The sequence below is a fragment of the Pinus tabuliformis genome, chromosome 1_2 (assembly GCF_031772625.1).
Source record: "Pinus tabuliformis cultivar Carrire ecotype Pingquan chromosome 1_2, CPIR1, whole genome shotgun sequence".
Taxonomy (NCBI): Eukaryota; Viridiplantae; Streptophyta; class Pinopsida; order Pinales; family Pinaceae; genus Pinus; species Pinus tabuliformis.
In genome coordinates, this window is record NC_142298.1 from 55,878,279 (window position 1) to 55,899,231 (window position 20,953).

General features: G+C 35.7%; 1 protein-coding gene across 4 annotated transcripts in view; it reads left to right on the plus strand.

Moving 5' to 3' along the window:
* The window catches only part of LOC149204404 (C2 and GRAM domain-containing protein At1g03370-like), a 477,851-nt gene that overhangs the window by 344,936 nt on the left and 111,962 nt on the right, over positions 1-20,953 (plus strand). For 2 of the 4 annotated variants that reach the window (XM_089394703.1, XM_089394702.1), the window contains exons 7-8: positions 2,754-2,940; positions 3,140-3,418. In XM_089394703.1, the coding sequence (XP_089250829.1) occupies positions 2,754-2,940; positions 3,140-3,418 (466 nt within the window). Of the gene's footprint in view, positions 1-2,753; positions 2,941-3,139; positions 3,419-20,953 lie in introns of those variants that run through there. The other 2 variants (XM_089394705.1, XM_089394704.1) reach the window with 2 other exon arrangements.

The following is a 20,953-nucleotide window of genomic DNA, read 5'->3' on the forward strand; positions in this document are numbered from 1 at the left end:
ACTCAATTCATCTTATTAGCATCACTTTACATCATCACCATAGGGCTTTTGGAATCTGAGTACAATATAGAAGAAGATGAAAAGAAGAAGATAGAGCTTAGAAGCTTTGGTGAGCTCTGAACTCTGATGATACACAAATCCTTTGATTTTTCCTTCTTTTGTTTGATTGTGGCCATGACATGATCTTTCTTTTTCTTTTAGTTGCATCAACCTCTCAGGGCAAAGTTTTCAAGCCTTGCTTAAGGTATGTAAATGTGTGAGTGCCAAATCCCCAAGACCCAATGACAAGTTGTACCCGAAGAATGGAGGTGAGAAATAGGGCTTGTAATGTGGGATGGAAGGTGTTAAGTATGATAAGGGCAAGATGGAACACACTATTTCAATCATGGCTTTCCAGGTAGTGCCCCTCCTCTAACCCAAAAGGCCTTAAGGGAGGTCCCACTAGACTAGGGTCAAAGATTAACCCCCTTGGTAAAGTGAGAAAACAAGGATACGGTCAAGCTTTGTCAATATTCTGAATCTCCCCATTATCCATACTAATTGCCAAAAACAAACAAGTGCAAGCACCCGATTGCAAAATGATCGAAGTACCTTCTAAGTGGTAGCCCACCTTCATCCAAGTGCTAATGTCGGATGGATAAGAAGCACATGGCTAATACAAGTGGTGGAGGCACATGGCATGTCATCATCTAATGGTGGCTGGAAGGGGTTGTTGGCTATTTGGCTGACTAGCTGGCTGTCAACTGTAGGAAACACTTTTACTCCTATGGGGTTACCCATTTTGGTGGGTAACATATGGCTCCAACTCGGGGACATGAGCTCACCGTAGAGCGCATGATCCATAGCTCGAACCGAGAGTTCATGAGAACTCCAACAATCCCTGGGCTCACAGACCTATAACCTACACATCCAAATCAACTTGGTTGGGAGCATGTGCATTGGGTGTAGGGTATCACCCATGTTTTATATGATGATATAAATCCATACATAAAATAAAATCTGTGCTAAATGCAATATACTCTACTATGAAACATAATATGAGAATGCAGAATATTATAATGCTCACATAATTTGAAATGCAACTATCCTAACCTATGCTAGCATACAACGCATGACCTACGTATAGTCATATAATCAATGCAACCAGCATATCATCAGATCAATATCACACCTCTTGCTCCTATGGCTAATCATGGGATAAAAGAAAGAAGCATCACAATCATCATAATAGGAAAAGTGACACATGAAGTAGCAAGCACCCATATATCAAGAGAGTGATCCATTAAGCAAAGACATGAAAGTAGCAGCAAACCATAAGATGACCATTAACCATGATCATTCACCATAGAGAAGTAAAAATCCTCCACTAAAGATTTCCATCAAATAATACACTCCCAAAGAGGCTCCATGAAGGTTTGAAACACCATATCCATCCAAAAGCGCCAGGGGTAACAGCTGCCAAAACCCATTAGTTTGATAAAATCACAATGCAAAACCCCATACAATATGAGGTGCAACACACTCTATATTGTATTAGTTAATATCTATAGAAATAAAATCTTGGTGGAGAACGAGCATCTTTGACCACATCTCCTAGTGCTACAATTAAGATATACATATTTAGGTGTCTTATCATCTTTGACCAAGTCAGATGAATTATTTACAATGAGATAGGCGAACACCAAATTAAAAGGTGCAAAGATGTATAATGAAAGTATAGTGCACAGTCAAACTATTCCACTAGGAACTTGGGGAATAGGGTTCATCAGATAATATGGGAAGAACGTCACCAGGCATTGACCATGTGTGTGATTTTTTCCACATCGGAGGATGGGTGTTGAGCATGCTTTTTTCTGTCACTCAAGGATTACATGATAAAGAATACATTGACAATTTTTCTTTTAGAGTTTGAGTAGGTTGTAGAGCATGCTAACTTCTGTTGTCTTTTGTGTACAAAAATTTGTGGTTGTATGGTGAAGGAAGACCAATTGGTAAAAACTTTCAAGTTGGACGAAGTATTCTTCCAGCATAATTTTCTAAAATTCTATGGGGTTAAAAGCGCAGGCATTAATATATGTAACACATGCTTACTTTATTGTATTGTATAAATATGTATTGATTACTTATATGGCATTTTCCTATGTGCCTAATTTGGAATTGGTATAGTAAAATTATAGGTGTTATTGTGTGTGGTTGCCACCTGTGTGTAAAACAGTCTTTAATTAATAACGAAGCCCCTGTTTTAAATTGTTTTTAGTTTCAATAATGCTGCTGAGAAATGACCTATCTTTGTAATCATTATCCAAGCATCATATCTATTTCCTGTCCAGATTAAGATATGATGTGCACAATCTCTTCTCGATTCTCACTCAATGTGATTTTCTTTTCAACTCTCGAACTTCCTCTATTTGTTTTGTTGTCCATTTTTCCTGGAAAACTTGTACAAGATTTAATATATACTGATACTGATACCATTACCTGATTCTCGAGATCAATCCATCTCTATAATAAATTCTGTATTTTAGATTCCAAATGCAAAGGTTCTCATCAATTTGAAATCTAAATTCCTCATTCATTGAGATGTACGTGCATGCTTCTCCCAATCATGTAATTGGTGGCAATCCTGTCTTTTGCAAATAATACCAATCTAGTTCAGGTATGCTTTGGTGATGATGGCATGTCTTTGTTCCTGTTTCCTTTATCTAGGAGAACTTGCACTTCATGATCAATGTAAACATGCACTTTGACTACAGGACAGTGGTAACTCTATGGAGAAATCGTATGCTCAGCCTAGAACAACGGATGGAGGTTGTTGCAAATGTAGACGCTGGAGATACAGATTATGTAACAGGAACGGAACAGTCTGATGATAGAGAAGCCTTTTCAGGTTTCGAGGAGGCGAGTATGTCAGAAGTGTACTCAACAAATCTTCCATTTACTGTAAGAATAGATGTAACAGGCTATTAGTGAAAGGTGGTTGGAGTTTCTCTCGTTAATTTCATCAAAATTGTAACTTTGTACTAAAACATAATTTTGCATTTCTCAGCAGTAGGAATTGTTATTCAAACACTTGTGCTACTTCCAAAGTCGTATCTTTCTTTTGTAAACAGGATCATAACTTTTTCATCCATTATTCCAGGTTGAATCATTAATTTTCCTGTATGATAAAGAAAAACTTGAAGAGAAGATAATGGACAAGATGGGTTACGTGAACTATACAGCAACTCCTTGGGAGAAAGTAAATGATTGCCCAATATTGGAACAACGCCAGCAATTTTACAAACTTAACCATTGCCTTTGTCAATTTGGCAGCCGTGTTATGTGCATTCAGCAGAGGAATTTTTCTGATGATGCACAAGAATGTGTTCTTTCAGAGAATTTAACCCTTCAAGACATTCCTTTTGGCGATCATTTTCAGGTATCTTTCTTCTTTTTGTAAAAACAAGTACGCTACTCTTATTAGCATCCTGATTTCCTTTAATTGAGTAGCTTACAAGCCAATTGTGTGTGCAGGCTATATGAGATTTCGTTATAAAATGTTGTGATCCCTAGGATAGGACCAAAATATGATTTATAGTTTACAAAGCTGAGCGGAATTTTCTTTGGAAACACCACTCTTGAAAACTTCCCATGAGTAAATATGGATGTATTGAATACAATGTAAGTTGTAATTTGTGAAAATATTGAATGTACAAAGTATTTAACATTTATTTAATTATTCATATGCAAGTAAACATAACCAGTTTGAAATATCTCTCACTGAAATCACGACTGCAGATAGTGCTCAACTTTTAATCTGAACTCAGATGTTCATTATCAAAAAAGCAAAATTAAAAATGTCATCCACATGCTTATGCATAGTTCCATGACTGGTAACCAAAGAAGCAATGAAATCAGAACCTGCTTTTCATTTATTGGAAGGACTTACTTGTGTGGCTTTTGAATTGAGCACGCATTATTACCAGGACATTGGGATATGATAGGCAATGTCTAGAGTCTTTCAGGACATCTTTCTCATGTCTCCTGTGACATCTCCAAGAACCTAAGACATCTCCTATCTCCATGATATGTGCTTGATCTCAAGAGACTTGTCTCCTTGCTATTATGCTCGTGACAGATACAATTTCAAGAATAGGTAATCAACCATTAGTGTATCATGTAACCATAAACTCCACAACAACAGCATGATATCCTTCAGAAAATGAATGAACAACCAACAAATATTAATCCAAATTGGATCAATATATTATTTGTCATCCATCTCGCGGTTTTCGGATTGGAAAAACTGGAGGAATCGGCTTAGAAGAGCAGTTTTATCGGCAGGACCCAATTTGGACAATTAGGTTCTGAAACCTTCTGCAGCCATCTTGGGGAATTAAATGGAAATCCTTTGTTGAAATTCGATTGCAAGGTTGAATTTCTGATCTTGATAATTACTTGTGAAGGTGTTATTGTTCTTTTAGCTTTTCTTTATTCTTAATCAAACAATTATACTTCAACAATTTAACCATTCAAGTTCAAGAAAAATAGAAATTACAGTGCACAAAAGATAAGAGACACCAGAAATTAGGCCAATGGCCAGGGAAAAACCCACAAGGGGAAAACCCAGCAATCCTTTCCTTATAGAATCTTTGTCAACAATAGAGAAATCCAAATCATTGATAGACTGACCAGTAGACCAATTACCGAAGCATAGTTTTAAAAACCGGACCAGTCCACCTATTAAACCGGGTTTCAAACCGGAACCGATCAAACCATGACTGGTCAGATCTCAATGAACCGGTCTTTTAAAAAATGCATGAAATACTTAATTTTTAATGAAAAAACTATTTTTAAGATTTAAAACCATGATTCCAAACCAATAGAGATAAAATATGCAAAGTTTGCTCATCTATATACTAGGTAAAGGTGAATATACCAAATTGGCACCGAGTGCAATAAGTATAAAAAACATAATACATAATCAATGAGGTTCTAAATGGCCTCTAGAGTCCAAACACAATGTTATAAGCTATATGGGGTCACTGGCCTACTACAAGTCTACATATCAGTGATCAGCCTGATCACTCCTCATCATGATCAAAGTCATCAGAACTACTAGACAAGGGATCATCAACATGAGCTACATAAATAATCTGGCTGAGTGTTTGAGGACTCCTAAAACTCCTTTGCAACCTTAGTAGTAGTGCTAGTAGTAGCAACAAAAATAGACATCGAAACTACAAATCACGGATCGACATGATCACTCATGAAACTCATCATTGATTTAGAGCTACTAAAAATGGGATCATCAACAAGAGATACAAAATCATCATCTCGCTCAAAGTCTTTAGACTTGGATTGCTCAACCTTATAATAGGATAGAAATTGAAGTTTAACATGCCTAACTAGCGATTTTGGTTTGAGCGAAGGGTTGATCTCCTCAGCCTTATAATGTGGTAGAAAAAGCTTAGCATCCCTAACCAAATATTTTCCTTTGAGTGAAGGGTACATTATTGTTAAGGCCATCATAGAGGAGTTCAACAATCAATACCACCAACACTAACAAAGTTCAAAAGTCAATGCCACCAACATCAAGGTCCTTAAAGGGCTCCATGCTCTTGATCAAACACCAATCTCATACCCTCATGCATGATAGAATCAAATGGAAACATTGCAAACCCCCAAACCATGAAATCCTGAAAACCATTAAGTCTGCTAAATTTTGAGTGAAAAAATTCTAGTTTCTCCATATGAAATCCAATGAGGTCGAAACCACTCTCAAACATATTGATCATTCCATCGTAATGTTAAAAATTTAAGTAAAAGGATGAAAATGAAAAATAAAGGAAATATCACTTTCACTTTAAGAATTTAACATTATCATTTGGCATTGATTGCCAATGTTGCTAGGGTTGTTATGTGTGAGGCAAATGAGAGGGGAGGCATGCTTTTGTTAGACGGGTTTTTTTTAGAGGGAAACAAATCCAAATTTCCCTCAAAACAACATCAAAACTCAGAAAATTGCATTAGGTGGGGTCTGTAGCTGGCCTGGCAATAAACCGGTCGGTTTGTGTCGGGTTTTGTGGTTTTTTGGCGAAATAGGCCCGTAAACTGAGTTTTTTTGTCTAGTTTGACCCGATCGCCCAGTGAACTGGCCAGTTTGAATAGTTTCCGGTTCAAGTCGGCCGGTTTTTAAAACTATGTACCTAAGTGCCAAGTCAACCCTCCACCAATAGCCCAAACTCTACCACAACTCTATCTGTTGAAGTATGTAACTAGGTTCGGTCTTCATAAATATGAAATGTACTCTTCATTCTTGTATATTGTAAAAATAAAGAAAAAATATTATTATTATTTTTGTAGCATGGGTTTCATGCTCAAGGTCAATTTATTTGTAGGTCAAGCAGCGATTGAGTGCTTCTAGTGTTTGTCATGGAGTCAAGAAGTCAATTGAGTCATTGTGATATATGAAAGACAGAGACCTCATTGGGCACTTTGTATCATGTAAAAGAAATTTATTTAGAGTCAAAAGAGTCAAATGTCCCCGTCCAAGACCAAGTCGGTCTACATAAGATAAGTCGTTATCACGAAAGGGTTGTTCAAACTCCATGAGAAGCCTATATATAAAGAAGAACTCGACCTCATCAAAAATCATCCATCCAAGTTTGTAGAAGCACAAGAAAGGCAAGAAATAACCAGTGAAGAAGAGGAGAAACAAAGGGAGGAAGGGTGAAACATTTAAGGTCTCTTTTTCGGATATCTTCATCTCACACGTGCAAATAAACTTTGGCATCATTCTATTGCAACAAGGCTGAAAGTTATAGTCACATTGGGAGGCTGAAATCAAGTGTCAAAAGGATCATCTTGCAAGTCGAGTTACTAAGGAAGAAGCAGCTCCCCAAGTGAAGGAAGAAAGAGACATAGTTCACCATATTTTCTCACATGTGCCAAATTAGGGTTTCTGCAGTAGAGGCTGAAAATTGTGTTCCTAAAGCAACAACCAAATTTTTGAAGAAGAGGCCGAAATTTGAAGTTTTGAAGCAGGTTGACTTGGGGTTGACTTTGTGAGATGCAAGTTCTTGGTTTGACTTGGTCATGGAGGAGTCTTTGTCAAGGGTCTTAGGTCTTGGAATTCGTCGTTTGAAGATTCTATAAGAAGAAAAGAATTCTTGTGAGTTTTCCTCTCAAGAGGAGAGGTTTTGGCCCTGGCTAGCAACCTACATTTTGTGTCCTCTTGTCTCATTGATCTTCATAGTTTGGTAGTTGTTTGATGATAAGAACACAATAATAATCAAGTCAAAGAAGAAACTAATTACAAGTTAAGTAAAAGAACATCACAAGCAGTTATCAATGTAAGAGAAATCACCCTAATCTCGCTGCCCTAGATTTCTCAACATAGTTTCAGAGCTAATGTGACAACAAGGAAAGGCAACTTGAAAATCATTCTATTGAAGAAGGATACATAAGGGTCTAGCACAAGGAGATCATCAAGGAGAACTGAGAAGCATTAAAGAGGACTATCCATCTCATCTCAAGGACCATATCAACTAGAAGGAACAACACTTTGAAAGGGGAAGACCTGAAGGACCCCACCTCCACTGAAAAGAATCTACCCACTTAAAAGTATTCTTGTAAGCCTTCACATTCTACATTACATTCAAATTAATCAAGAAGAACATTCCATCCCTAAAGGAATCAAAGCAATCTCCTTCAAGAAAAGATCACATCTCAAACATCCTTGAAGAATATCATCAAGCAATCATCATCAAGGACACATCTTCAATTGTCAAAGGGGTAGTGGAAGTCAACATCATCAAGAAGGCATCTAGTGAAAGACATCATCATAAAAGAAGCATCTTCACTTGACAAGTAAGTATCAATCTACAATGACTTCTTTCTGCAAGGAGAACAACAAACTTGTTGGGTCATCGAATTACCTTGCATGGAAGAAGAGAATAGACTTGATCCTCATAGAAAATGAAGTTAATAAATATGTCACGAGATCTATCACCAAACCTTCTCAAGAGCAATCTCAAGCTCTATCAAAATATATGAAAGGAGAAATAAGGGCTCAAAGGATCCTCATTAAGTCAATCAAGGATTCTCTCATCCCCTATGTAGCAAATTTGAAGACATTGAAATATATCTATGAAAATCTAGTAGAATTGTTCTTTGTAAGCACTGCAGGAAAAATTATATTGTTAAGGACCTATTACCCACCACCTTTGGGTGACACACATTGGAGAAATTTTTCTCCTATATTGTCTTCAGTCGGTAGCCAACAACCCCTTGTAGCCACCAGATAGTTCAATGTGCCACCATCTCTGCCACCTAAGCTAGCCATTATGTGCCCTCGCCTGTCTGTTATGATCATATGTTTGAAGGTGGGCCTTCCAAACCCAAAGGTATAGATTTTCATTATGTAATTGGGTATCCTTGGTTATTTATCATGGACACGTCTAGACATGGATTAGTGGGGGGACTCAGCCGAAATATTGGGCTCGGTCTATGTTACCGTTCAAATTAGCAGGGGTCGTAGGAGAGGATCCTATAGAGCAACTACTAGGTCAAGTGGCAACAATGGAGCAATAGCCCACTTGCACCTCAGCTAAATCTCCCTACTCTTTACAGACTTTCACCGATGGGAGGAGACCCGGTATAAGAGGAATCATAATGATGAATAGATCAGTGATCAGATAAGGAGTGATTCTAAAGCCTATTCACAAGAGAGATTCAATTAGATGGATTACTTGCTTTGGAAGCAAGGTGATAGGCTCTCTTGGAAGGGCTAAGGTTTGGAGAATATCCCTTGAAAATAGGTGTCCAAGACTTAAGAATCCTTAAGGGGAAGTGGCTTCTATGTGATCATTGTAGAAATTTATTTACAAAGTTGTGGGACCACAAAGAACCCAAGTGGACCCAAACTAGGTCAAGGGTGAGGAGTTGATCAACAAGAGAGGGGCTTGACTTGGCTAGGGATGAGAATAGGATCAAAGGACTTGTTGCACACATTTTGTCAAAGTTCCAAGGAATTCGTTGAACCATACTTTTTCAAAGGATCAAGATCATCAGCCATCAACATTTTATGTCATTGTAAACCCATTCTGCAAAATTTGTAATGTAAATGATGCTAGTAAGATCATGCATGTATGTAACAACCTAGGTAAGCCTATTATTTTGGCGATGGATTTCATCTTAGGAGGTTTTTCGTCTCACTGATTCATTTGTGTTTTTAAACATGGATGATTGGCAGAGTTTTTCCCTCCAGCCTCACCCCAAAGCTAGGGTGGAGTTTATTGTCAAAGTCTTCACTGAGTCCTAGTGTTTTAGTCTAGTCTTATATACAAGTGATTTGGGAATAATTTAAGCTAATTGGCTAAATTATTTTATTACAAGTCACTAGGTCTACTAGATCATATTGTGTTGCAGAATTGAGTAATTATTAGAGGGTCTATAACGAACGGGTGTCCCCCTTTGAGGGTTCATCTTGTAAAATATTATGTAAAAAATATTTTTGTGCATGGTCCCTCATATTTAGACACCATGACTAAAATATTTGAGGGTGGAAAAATAATTAATCCCCTAAGTGTCAATTAATTAATCCTAAACCAGAAAATTAATTAATTAGAGTCAAAAAATTAAATTGCTAGAGAAATTAAATTCTCCAAATGGAAAAATTCGTGGGTCTTAAATGAATTAATTTTTGGAGGTCCCCCACCAAGGGAATATTGGAAATTTCAAGAAAAATTGGATCCTTGGCCTTGGTGGTGAAGTCAAAGTCAGTTTTTTGAGGAAAATAACTCAAAATAATTATTTTTGAGCAAATAAAAAATGGGTTAAATGAGAAATTCGAAAATTCCTCAAAAATAAGTATTTTCGACAACAGAGATTAAAAGTTGATCAAGGATTTATCAATGATCGAGATTATTTTGACAGGGATCAAACCAATTAGCCGTTATTTTCCACTTGGAGGATTTATCTATAAATGAGAGATCATTTGTGTCTCAAGTCATTGATGTTTGGCTAATGTAATTCTGAAAAGTTGATGTAAAGCTATTGTCCCACTGGGAACGTTTTGAATAATCATAATAAATACTTTTGGGTGCAGCTCATGGTGTCTATGATCTACTGATTTATTGTATGTGTTGGGTATAGGCATTCCTATATTGTGATTTATAAATTTTATTGAATCATTATTTCATTGTAGGTGATAGGAACATTCTATTGGTAAGTGGTGGGCTTATCTTAGGTGATCCAAGTCACTATGTGTTCTAACGGTTTATCTTTCGGAAAATATATAGTGTTTGCAGATTCCCCAACCCTTGGTCTCCAAGTTCACAAACTGTGGACACACGATGACTATGTTTGGATCCTAAATATTTTTATGGTTTTTCTAACTTCGCTAAGGTTGTGGTTTGGCATTTATCTTTCAAAATACATTTAACCACTTATTAAAAATTTACAAAAACTTATTTCTCAAAATTTATTTAAGCATTGTACACATGTATATTTTTTAAATATAATTTGTATAATATATTTGAAAAATATTTTATTTTGTAGCTGGGGTTTTTGGGGTTTTGAATTTTTTTTTTAAATTTTTGTATATATTGGGGTTTTGGGTATTTGTAAATTCATTTGTGCAGATGAGATCAAAGATGAATTACTAGATTAGAGCTAAATCTAGGCCTTTGAGGGTAATTACTAATATCTAGCCTCTACAAATTTTTGCAGGGCCAGCGACTGAAGAATTTGCAAAGAAAATTGAAGATCTGAAGCAAAATTGATTTTCTGGCAAGGGTTTCGAATTTTTTTAGGGCCTTAAGGCCCAACACCCTCCTCTAGCCTCAATGTCAGCCCTCCTTTGCCCCCTATGTCAGCCCTTTGAGGCCTTGCGTCAGCCTTTTCCTAGTCCTAGAGGTTAGCCACAAGCCTAAAGAGGGCTTGGCCTCCTCTCTAGCCCTAGATGTCAACTTCTAATGCCATTTTTTGGCCTAGACGTGAGCCCCTAGGGCCTCGACGTCCCTTCTTAAGCTTGGACGACAACCCTTTAGGGCTTGTCGTGGGCCATTAAGGCCTCTAAGGCCTGGACGCAACCCTTTTAGGGCCTCCTCCTCCTTTCGGCCTCCTTGCCCTTCGCTCTCCCTCTTGGCCTCCTCTTTAGCCGTTGCGTCAGCCTTGTTGTCGCCTAAGATGTACACCTAAGTGCGGGAAAAGTTTCTAACCCCACAAGGTATAATTTTTAATACACAACCCTCAGAGTAGGGGAGGTCACCTAATCCCTACTCACTTCGTTTAAGCTCTCTCCTAGATAAGCTAAGGGGGGTAGTCCCTAAGGATAGTTAGAAAGGGAAAACTTGTTGCAACAACAAGCCTAGGAGACTAAGGGCAAGGCAATTATTTATCTAAGCAACTTGATTAAAAATTATTTAGCAAGTTTGATTACTAAAGAGCAATGTAAATATTTAAGAAACAATCTCAATAAGATCAATAAGACAATGACTATATTAACAATGATAAACTAGTGCCTTATAACAACGCTCAATAGAGATTCAACACTTGCAAAATATAATAATATTTCAAGTCACAAGATAAATAATGCTGCAAGACAAGTATTAGTATAGGAAATGGCACAATATTAAAAGATGAGCAAAAAATAGAACTTGCACGAATGAAAGAAAATTGTACTTTTCTTTAAAAGACATGCTCAAATAAGTATGACAATATGAATGGACAATGAGCAAGGAAATTAAATGACAATACAAGAGCAGTAAAATGTAGTATTGCAAGTAAAGACAAAGTGCTCACAAAATAATAATATGCCAAGTTAGATAAAGCTAGATAAATGAATACAAACTAAGCTAGGTGGAATGCAAGATCTTGGTTAATTTTAGTTATAATGCCTAATCTAGATAAATCCTTTCTCCTAGCTATTTTGAGGCTAGTCTCTAGAGTAAGTTGTGGAGAGAAAGCAAGGGGAAACAAGCTATGGCTTGGTTAATGATCCCTTCCCTTGAGATCTAACCACCCGATGCCTACGGCACTGCAGAGACTGTGGCTTTGATAACTACAAGGTCACCATGTTAACTGCTAAAGAGGATCTATCCTTCACAAGATACAATCGAAAGGTGGTCCTAACTTTCTTTCAACCAAGCTTATGCTTGGAGGTAAGTTTTAAGATGAAAAATCTAACTCTAGAATGCAAATGATGATGCACAATTTCAATGAGATACAATGATATCAATATTGCTTCAAGGAAAGTAGATACCAATGGTCCTAACTTTCTTTCAAGCAAGCTTATGCTTGGAGGTAAATTTTAAGATGAAAAATCTAACTCTAGAATGCAAATGATGACGCACAATTTCAATGAGATACAATGATATCAATATTGCTTCAAGGAAAGTAGATACCAATCCAAAGATTATGATAAACACTTAGAACACAAGATTGGATTATACAATAACCAATGAAGCAACCATAATTACTCAATGAAATAAGAGAAGCAATGACAATTAAAGTTAAACGAGTTAGAGCAAAAATTCCAATTTTCCTTTATACAATAGAGAATTTAAGGTTTTCTTCGCTTGTTTAGACTATTGAACAAGTAAATATTATAGTCAATTCTCAATTGTGAAATTGCTAACAGTGATTAGAAAAAGTACTTTAGATCATAAACAACAATTGAAGCAAGGCAGGAAATACTTCAATGTAATTAGATCAAAAGCAACTAGGAAAATGCAAGATAAAGAATGCAATTAGAATATGCAATGCGGTGTGTAAGTTTCAGTAGCTAGATCAGAGTTAGTAATGAAACTAAATGCAAGAAGAGCAATTGGAAAATTAGATCTAAATTTTAAGAAAACAAAAAAGCAAGAAGGCCTCCTTCTAGACAAGGAGGTAGGATACCATGGGATTGAGGTCCCAAGCTCCCTCAAGATGTTGAAATATGTAACTAGGTTCGGTCTTCATAAACGTACTTGAGTCACAATGAAATGTATTTATCAAAAGAATGAAGCAAATATTATTATTATTATTATTATTATGACTTATTAGAGCATGGGTTTCATGATTGGGTCATCATGTTTTAGGTCAAAGTCCCCATTGAGGATTTCTAGAATTTCTTCTAAGTAATTAGAGTCATTGTCAATTAAAAATAGATCCTTCTTGGGCTTTTTGATCGTGTAAAAAGAATTACTATTGAGTCAAATATGCTATTTGTCCCCTCCACACCATGTCGGCCTCAAGGAGATCAAGATGGTTTCAAGAAGGACAATTTGACCTCATTGGAAGGTTATATATACAAGGCAGTTCGAATTCATTTGGAGTATTCATTCTCTCTCTCATAAGCTCAATATCCAGAAGAAAGAAACTGGGAAGTGCAAAGTTGAAGAAGAGCTAGAAAGAGGTTGGAAAAGAGTGCGAAATTTTGAAGGAAGGAAGAAAACATCAAGATCAAAATTTTGGGCCAGCTAACTCTCACTCAAGTGGAGTATATAGGGAGATCGAAATTTTTCTTTGTCTAGTCGAAGTTGTTGTTGTTGCCAGTTGCTAGGTTGAAGCTGTTACTGCAAGTTGCTGCTGTTAGGTCGAAGTTGCTATTGAAGGGTACTCATTTGCAAGGAGGAAGTGATGGTTGATTTGGTGTGGAGGAAGTCTTTGTCTAGGTCAAGAGCCTTGGATTATCTCGTGAAACTATTGAAGGAAGAATTGTTGACTGGAATTTCCCCTAGATACGAGTTTTTCCCTGACAAAGTGCCTACATCTTGTGTCTTGTGTTTTTGTGATCTTCATACACACATAATTTGGTTATTGCTTGATGAAAGATAATATAACAAAGTAGTAAAAGGAAGCCAAATTCACAAGTAATTATCAAGAAAGAGAAATCTAACCCTAATTCTACTAGCTATGATTTCTCAACACAAGAAAGCCTGAAATTTTATTAATGAAGTCACAAACAAGGCCCCTTTGAAAGAGAGAAAATCCTTTTGAGTCTTGAGGAGAGTTACAATGAGAAATGCTAAGTTGCAGGAAACGTTGCCTAGGGGTCCGTTTCCGGCCGGAAACGAAACGGAAACGCGTTTCCGGCCATACGGGCACGTTTCCCAAAATGAAAACGTGCCCGTATGGCCGGAAACGCGTTTCCAGGCCGTACGGGCCCCGTTTCCCCAAAAAAATGACTTGTTTTTAAAAAAAAAAAAATTCTAATTAGTTTTTAAATTTTTTTAGGGTTTCTAAGCTGTTCTAGAAACCATTTCTAAAGTTATAAAAGAGCAGTGCCTCTCATTCTCTCATCACACTATTCAGCAAGGAGTTTCTCTTGGAGATTGGCAGTTGTTTAAGTAAATGTATCATTAATGCTTTATGATTGCACATATATATATTAATAATTTTTTAAATGTTTTTAATATATATATATATATATATATATTATTATATATTATTATATATATTCGCGTTTCCCCGTTTCCAAAATTTGGGGAGGTCGCGTTTCGTTTCGCTTCCCCGTTTCGTTTCGCTTCCGCGTTTCCCCGTTTCGTGCAACTTAGGAGAAATGAGACCATAAAATGACAAATTTCTCCTCAAGTTACAACAGCACAGTGAAAGAATTACAAAGAGAAAGTGATTGAATTCCTTCATGAAACAAGCTCCAAATCCTTAGAAGAGGCCTCTTTAAACGATTTTGGCTCCCTCAAGCAACAAGGTTAGTTTTATAATTAAGATTACAAAAGAAGCCCTTTAGACAGAGTAAGGACTTCGAGATCCTAAAGGAGAGCTTGCAAATTTACACAGTAAGCACCAATGCTTCTCCTCAAGAGACAGTCAATTGAATGAGGAAATTGCAAGGATATTTAAATGAATTACAACAGTACTTCCTCAAACAAATCTGGATCAACCTTCACCAAATAGTAAATCCAAAGTCTCAGTTATCCCAAATGAAATGAAATCGGGAAAATGAAAAAAATAGGTAGCTTCTTATGCCCCCAGCCTTGAAAAAGAGATCTAAAAAATCTTCAGATTTCAAGCTCTAGAAATAATGTGAAATTCCTGCAACAATAAGCATGAAAACCTGATGGAATATCTTCTGCAAGATGCCAAGTTAGTCATAAAATTTTACACCGAATCAGACAATACTCTCTTTGTTTAAAGGGAGAAAGCCCCCGAAACAGTCAGTCCTTCAAACATAGTTTTTTATATCAGAGATCAAACCCTTAAATCAGTGGAACTCACTAGATTACTTTGAAATCTAGCCTGCAAAAAAATTATTAAAGGTTTGTATGACTAACCCCTCTCTTGAAGAGAAAGGTTTCCTCATAAATTATTGCGGATAGGAGGAGAGAATACCTCAAAGGCTTACGGTCTGCTTTTAAAAATAAGCCAAAAATTCAAGCTAAAATTTATAAAAAAAAAAAATTAAAGAAAAATTTCTTAAGGTTTAGGGCTTACGCTTAGGAAAATATTTGCAATCTCTATCAAGATTTGAAATGTTCTCAAATGATAAGGAAACTTATAGTAACCAAGAAGACTGCTCCCCAAGTTATAATGAATTACAGAGAAATTACAAGGCAAATACTAGTAGATCCACTTCACAATTTGCTTCTAAATATTCCAAATTAATCGTCCTTCACTTCCAGTAACTCACTACATCCACAAAAATAAAAATGAACTCCAAAAAAAATGCTCATAGCTCTTTAAATTAAATTTTATATAAGAAAATTTTCTGATTACTTTCTTTTAAATCCCAAAGTCCTGGTTTCTAAAAATTTGTAAAAATAAAACCCTTCTATGAGATTTGATTCTGGAGTGTAAAAAAAAGGGGGGCCTCTAAAACCCCTTGTGGTCCTCTTAGAAAATTTCTCTTTGCAGTTAAACCCTAGCCGCAAGGGTAGATGAGGAGTTGAGCTCTCAAAATTTTGATTTTTCTTGATAGGTATGCCTACAAAAGATTCCAGATAAATCTTATGCCAAAACTTTGTTGCTCCTCTTCAGATCTGCAAGATAAACAAAGTAAAATCTAAATAAATATAAACAAAATTAATAGATCTAATCACAAATGAAGATATATACAAATGTACAAGAGCCATCTCAGAGGAATATGAATCCAACTCCATTCTTTGAGTAGGTAATAATAGCTCTAATTTAGAAAATTTATTCTATTAAGCACAATAATTTAAAGAATTTTTGAGGTAAATAAATTTTTTCTCTGTAGCTAAAGTCCAAAACCCTGCAACAAATTCGATAGATAAATCCTTCAAATAAAATAGAATGGACTCCTCTACTTAATCACTCAAGAATTGGTTAACTTCAGAAAAAGCATCCCCTCATGCTTGATATCTGCTTCAGTTAATTTTTTTCTACACAACTCAAAAAGATTTTGTTAGCTTTAGATGAGATAGGAAAAATATAATGGAAGGAAATTCTAGAAACTTAAACAAAATCACACTAGCCACTTCTAATCCTAAAATATTTTCCAAATCTAATTACCAGTGTAAGATAGCTATACACTAATAATTCTATGTAAGAAAATGAAGTGACAAATATAATCACCAGTAAAAAATCAAGCTCAAGAATTCATTACCATATCCATAAGAGAAAAGCTACAATATTTCACCCCAAAGACTTTTATATTATTATTTCAAAATAGAGAGACCTTCAAGACCAAAAAGCCAAAACACAACATCAAGAGACGTTACAAAGAGGAGCATATGCTTCTTTATATAGAAAAAATGAGAGCTCTAAAGACTCTTCCAAGTGAAAAGCGGTTAGTTCCATGAAGGTGCACAAATTTGACTTGGTCCTAGTTGATTATATGCTTGATCCATGTCAATAATCTCCCCCATTGATTGCTTTAGGAAAAAATCGAATTCCTTGATGATACCTTTTTTTCTTGGTCCAAAAAATATTTTTTGTGACTTTTTCTCATCAAAAAATCCCCATTCATTTAACCAACTTGGATCATAAATTTGATTTTCATTAAAAAATTGATTTTTCTGGGAATTAATTTGTTTTTTCTGAACCAAAAACATTTCCTTGAATTTTTTCTTGCTTGATTTGTGGAGATTCCCTTCTTGGAAAGTGCACAATTTTTTTTTAATATTTTTCACTTGGAGAGAATTTATTTTTCTCTCATTATAATTTTTTGACCAATTATTTAACCACTTTTTTGTCGCAAAACCATAAATAAAAAATAATCATTTTTGACTCAAATTTTTTTAATTTTCTGGCTTAGAATTTTAATTTATTTTGGCCAGAAAAATTAATTAATTGATACTAAAGGGTATTAATAATTTTTTCCACCCTTCAGTATTTAGGCCATGGTGTCTAAATATGAGGGACCATGCACCAAATTTTTTTTACATTAAGATATTACAATTAATTCAACCCTTGAAAGGAGAAAACACCTTTAGACATAAACCCTTAATAATTTACCTAATTTTACGACACAATATGATCTAGCAGACCAAGTGACTTGTAATAAAATAATTTAGCCAATTAGCTTAAATTATTCCCAAATCACTTTTACAAAAGACTCTACTAACACTAGGACTCACCTAAGATTTTCACAATAAATTCCACCCTAGCTTTGGGGTGAGGCTGGAGGAAAAAGCTTTGTCAATCATCCATGTTTAGGAACACAAATAATCAGCGAAACGAAAAACCTCCTAGGATGAAATTCGTTGCCAAAATAATAGGTCTACTTAGGTTGTTACATAATTAAATGGTCATACTATTCACTTACAATAAACTTGCAAAATTTGGGTTTACAATTCTGATGGACTGACAAATGATGATGATGAATCTTGGATATTTGAATGCTCAAACATGATAGAATTCCTTTGCAAAAATGTGTCCTGCTATAGGGTAGTTGACACGGAGTGTTCAACATCTGGCTCTACTTGGGGACACATTGTTTCACTGAAGGAATGTGAGAATCCAAAATCTACACCCAAGCAACACACAATTTCATATAAGTAGCGTCCATCCAAATATAATCCAAAAATCATCCTATAATATTAAGTACATGAAATAGAAGCTCTATAAACAGAAATTATTCTTCTAACATGAAAAGTAAATCTATTTTAAGGACAAAAACAAAAATGTTGAAACGAAATCTAAAATAATAAGGAGTAAGGTGACAAATACAACGTAGAAGATGCCCTTATGGCATCAGATGTCATCTTTTTAGAACAACTTGAGCATTTGTCCATTCGCAAGTAAGTCTAGTGGTTCACCATCCAATGTGCCCAAATGAAATGAATTTGGTCTGGCAGTCCTCTGATGATATAATGTCCTAGCCACAAGCTATCGAACTTTCCATAACTTCCTGATTTCTCATTCTTGTGATCCCAAAGTAGCACAATGTCTCCAACCTACAAAGATCTAGCTCGAGATGATTTATCAAAACTTTTCTTAACATTAGATTGATTTTTACACATATTATCAAAAGCGTCTCCATGAGTTTCATCCAATTCAACAATTTGTTCAATTCTATGTTGAACAACATCTTTGTCAGGAGAGAAATGTTGAAGGAGTTGATAAGCTGGCAATTTAAGGTGCACAGGCAAAGTTACATCCTATCTGCCCACAACGCATACTTGATTTTGCTATCCTAAGCCCTCATATTGTCTCTTATTATCTTTTTGATAATGGTTATAAGATTCTTATTACTAGATTCTGCAAGGCCATTTCCTTGAGGATAGTAGTTAGATGAATGAGACAAGATAATACCATACTTAAAATAAAATGATGAAAACTTTGAAAAACTAAAAGCCTTGGCATTATTGGTAGTAATCTTAGCAGGGACACCAAATCGAGTAATGATTTTATTTTCAATAAAGTCCATAACAACCATTTCAGTGGCATTCTTAGTAGGAATAACTTCAACCCATTTAGTAAAATAATCAATGGCAGTTAAGATTCATGAGTAGCCATTACTAGAATTTTCATGGAATTTCCCAATGAAATCCAGACCCCAATGCGGAAAAGGAGCTTCGACAACAACAGGCTGTAAGGGCAAGGCAACTAACTTTTGATTCCCAGTGAACAATTGACAAGCTTGGCAACATCTAACATACTTGTGCACATCAACAAAGATTGAAGGCCAATAGTAACCAACTCTAAGGATTTTGTGGGCAGTTGTCTTTTCAGCTTAATGACCACCACAAAATCCTGAATGAAACTCAAAGATAAGCTTTTTCGATTCAATTTCGTCAACACACCTAAGTATTATTCCTTCAGGATTCCTCCATCCAAGGTCATCCTTCATGATGCAATACTTAGTTGCTTTTAACCTTAGAGCTCTTCTCTTATGAGCAACTAAATGATTAGGACATGTAAGATTTTGCAAATAATAAATGATGTCCTTATAACAATCGATTTATCCTAACCTTTGAAGATCAAGTGAAGTCGAAGAATTACTTTGACAAACCAGGGCTAAAGCCTTCTCATTATCCTTAGTCAAAATTTGAGCCAATCCTTGACCCTTAACAAACCTAGTGGGTCTAATATTCAAATCATACTCTTGAATCTTAGTGACCCAGCTAGCTCTAGTCCCTAAGCAATCAGTTTGAGTTAATATATCTTTAATAGCAGAATGTGAGAAAAAAACTATGACTTTAGAATATCCCACATATGTCCTAAAATGCTTAAGAGACTTGACCAAGGCATATGCTTGCTTTCCCATGGTACTATAATTTAACTTGAAATTCTAAAGCGCTCTACTCCTAAAAGCATTTGGTTGCTCATGACCTTCTTTATTCTTCTGAAGCAAGATGCCCGCTATAGTATCCTTTGAGGCGAAATAGAAAATCATGAACTCATTTGAATAATATGGGCTACCTCAAACAAGGGCCTTAGCGATAGAACCTTTTAATCTCCTGAAAATCTTTCCTACTATTATATTTCCATATAAACTTTGCATCTTTCTTTAAAAGACTTCGAATAGCTTTAGCAATTTCTGCATAGTTTGGAATGAACCTCCTAAGAAAGTTAATCTTTCCAAGAAAGGAATGAAGGGACTTAAGGTTATGAGGCAAAGGAATGTCTTGGATGGCCTAGACACTTTCAGGATCAATCCTGATCCCGTCCTTAGAAATGATGTGACCAAGTAATTTACCTTCAATTACTCCAAACACAATTTTAGCGGGATTTAAAGAAATTCCAATTTCTCTACACTTGTTAAAAACTTGCCTGAGATGATCAATATGAATGATAACATCCTTTGAAAAAACCATAAGTTCATCTTGATATATATAAATTATTCTACCAATTAATCCTTTGAAGGCATAGTCCATAGCGCGATGAAAAGTCGCTCCAGTGTTAGTCAATCCAAAAGGCATTCTTATGTATTCAAATATTCCCCATGGTGTGGTGAAAGTTGTTTTATGACAATCCTCTTTCTTTACCCAGACTTGATTATAACCCAAGAAACCATCTAGCAAAGGGAAATTAACCTTTTTACATGCTAGATAAAGGTTTCTAAAATCTACACAAAGTCTGATTGTTCCATCTTTTTTCCTAACAATCACCAAATGAGAACACCATGATGAATGCCTAGTCTACGCAATAATTCCAGCTGCTAGCATTTTTTTAAGCTCTTTTTGAACCAAGGGGGTTAAATTAGGATTGATTTGCGTAAGTTTTTTATGAAAGGGTTTAGCATTTTCATCTTTTAAAGGGACAATGTGTTCATGACATCTTCCCTATAAACTTTCAGCTCATCATAAGAAAATGCTAGAACATCTTTATATTCATGAAGTAAATCAATTAACTTCCTTTCTTCCTCTGTGGTACCCTTATCAATTTTCACAATTTTCAGATCCCTAGAGGTACCAATGTTTACTTCAATGTATTCCCCTGGATCAATCTTCTTCTCTTCTCTTTTCTTTGTGTCATCATGGCTATCAAAAATTCTCTCTAACGCTTGCCGATCCTTGGGGATAGGATTCATCACATCATCATTAACACAATTACATCC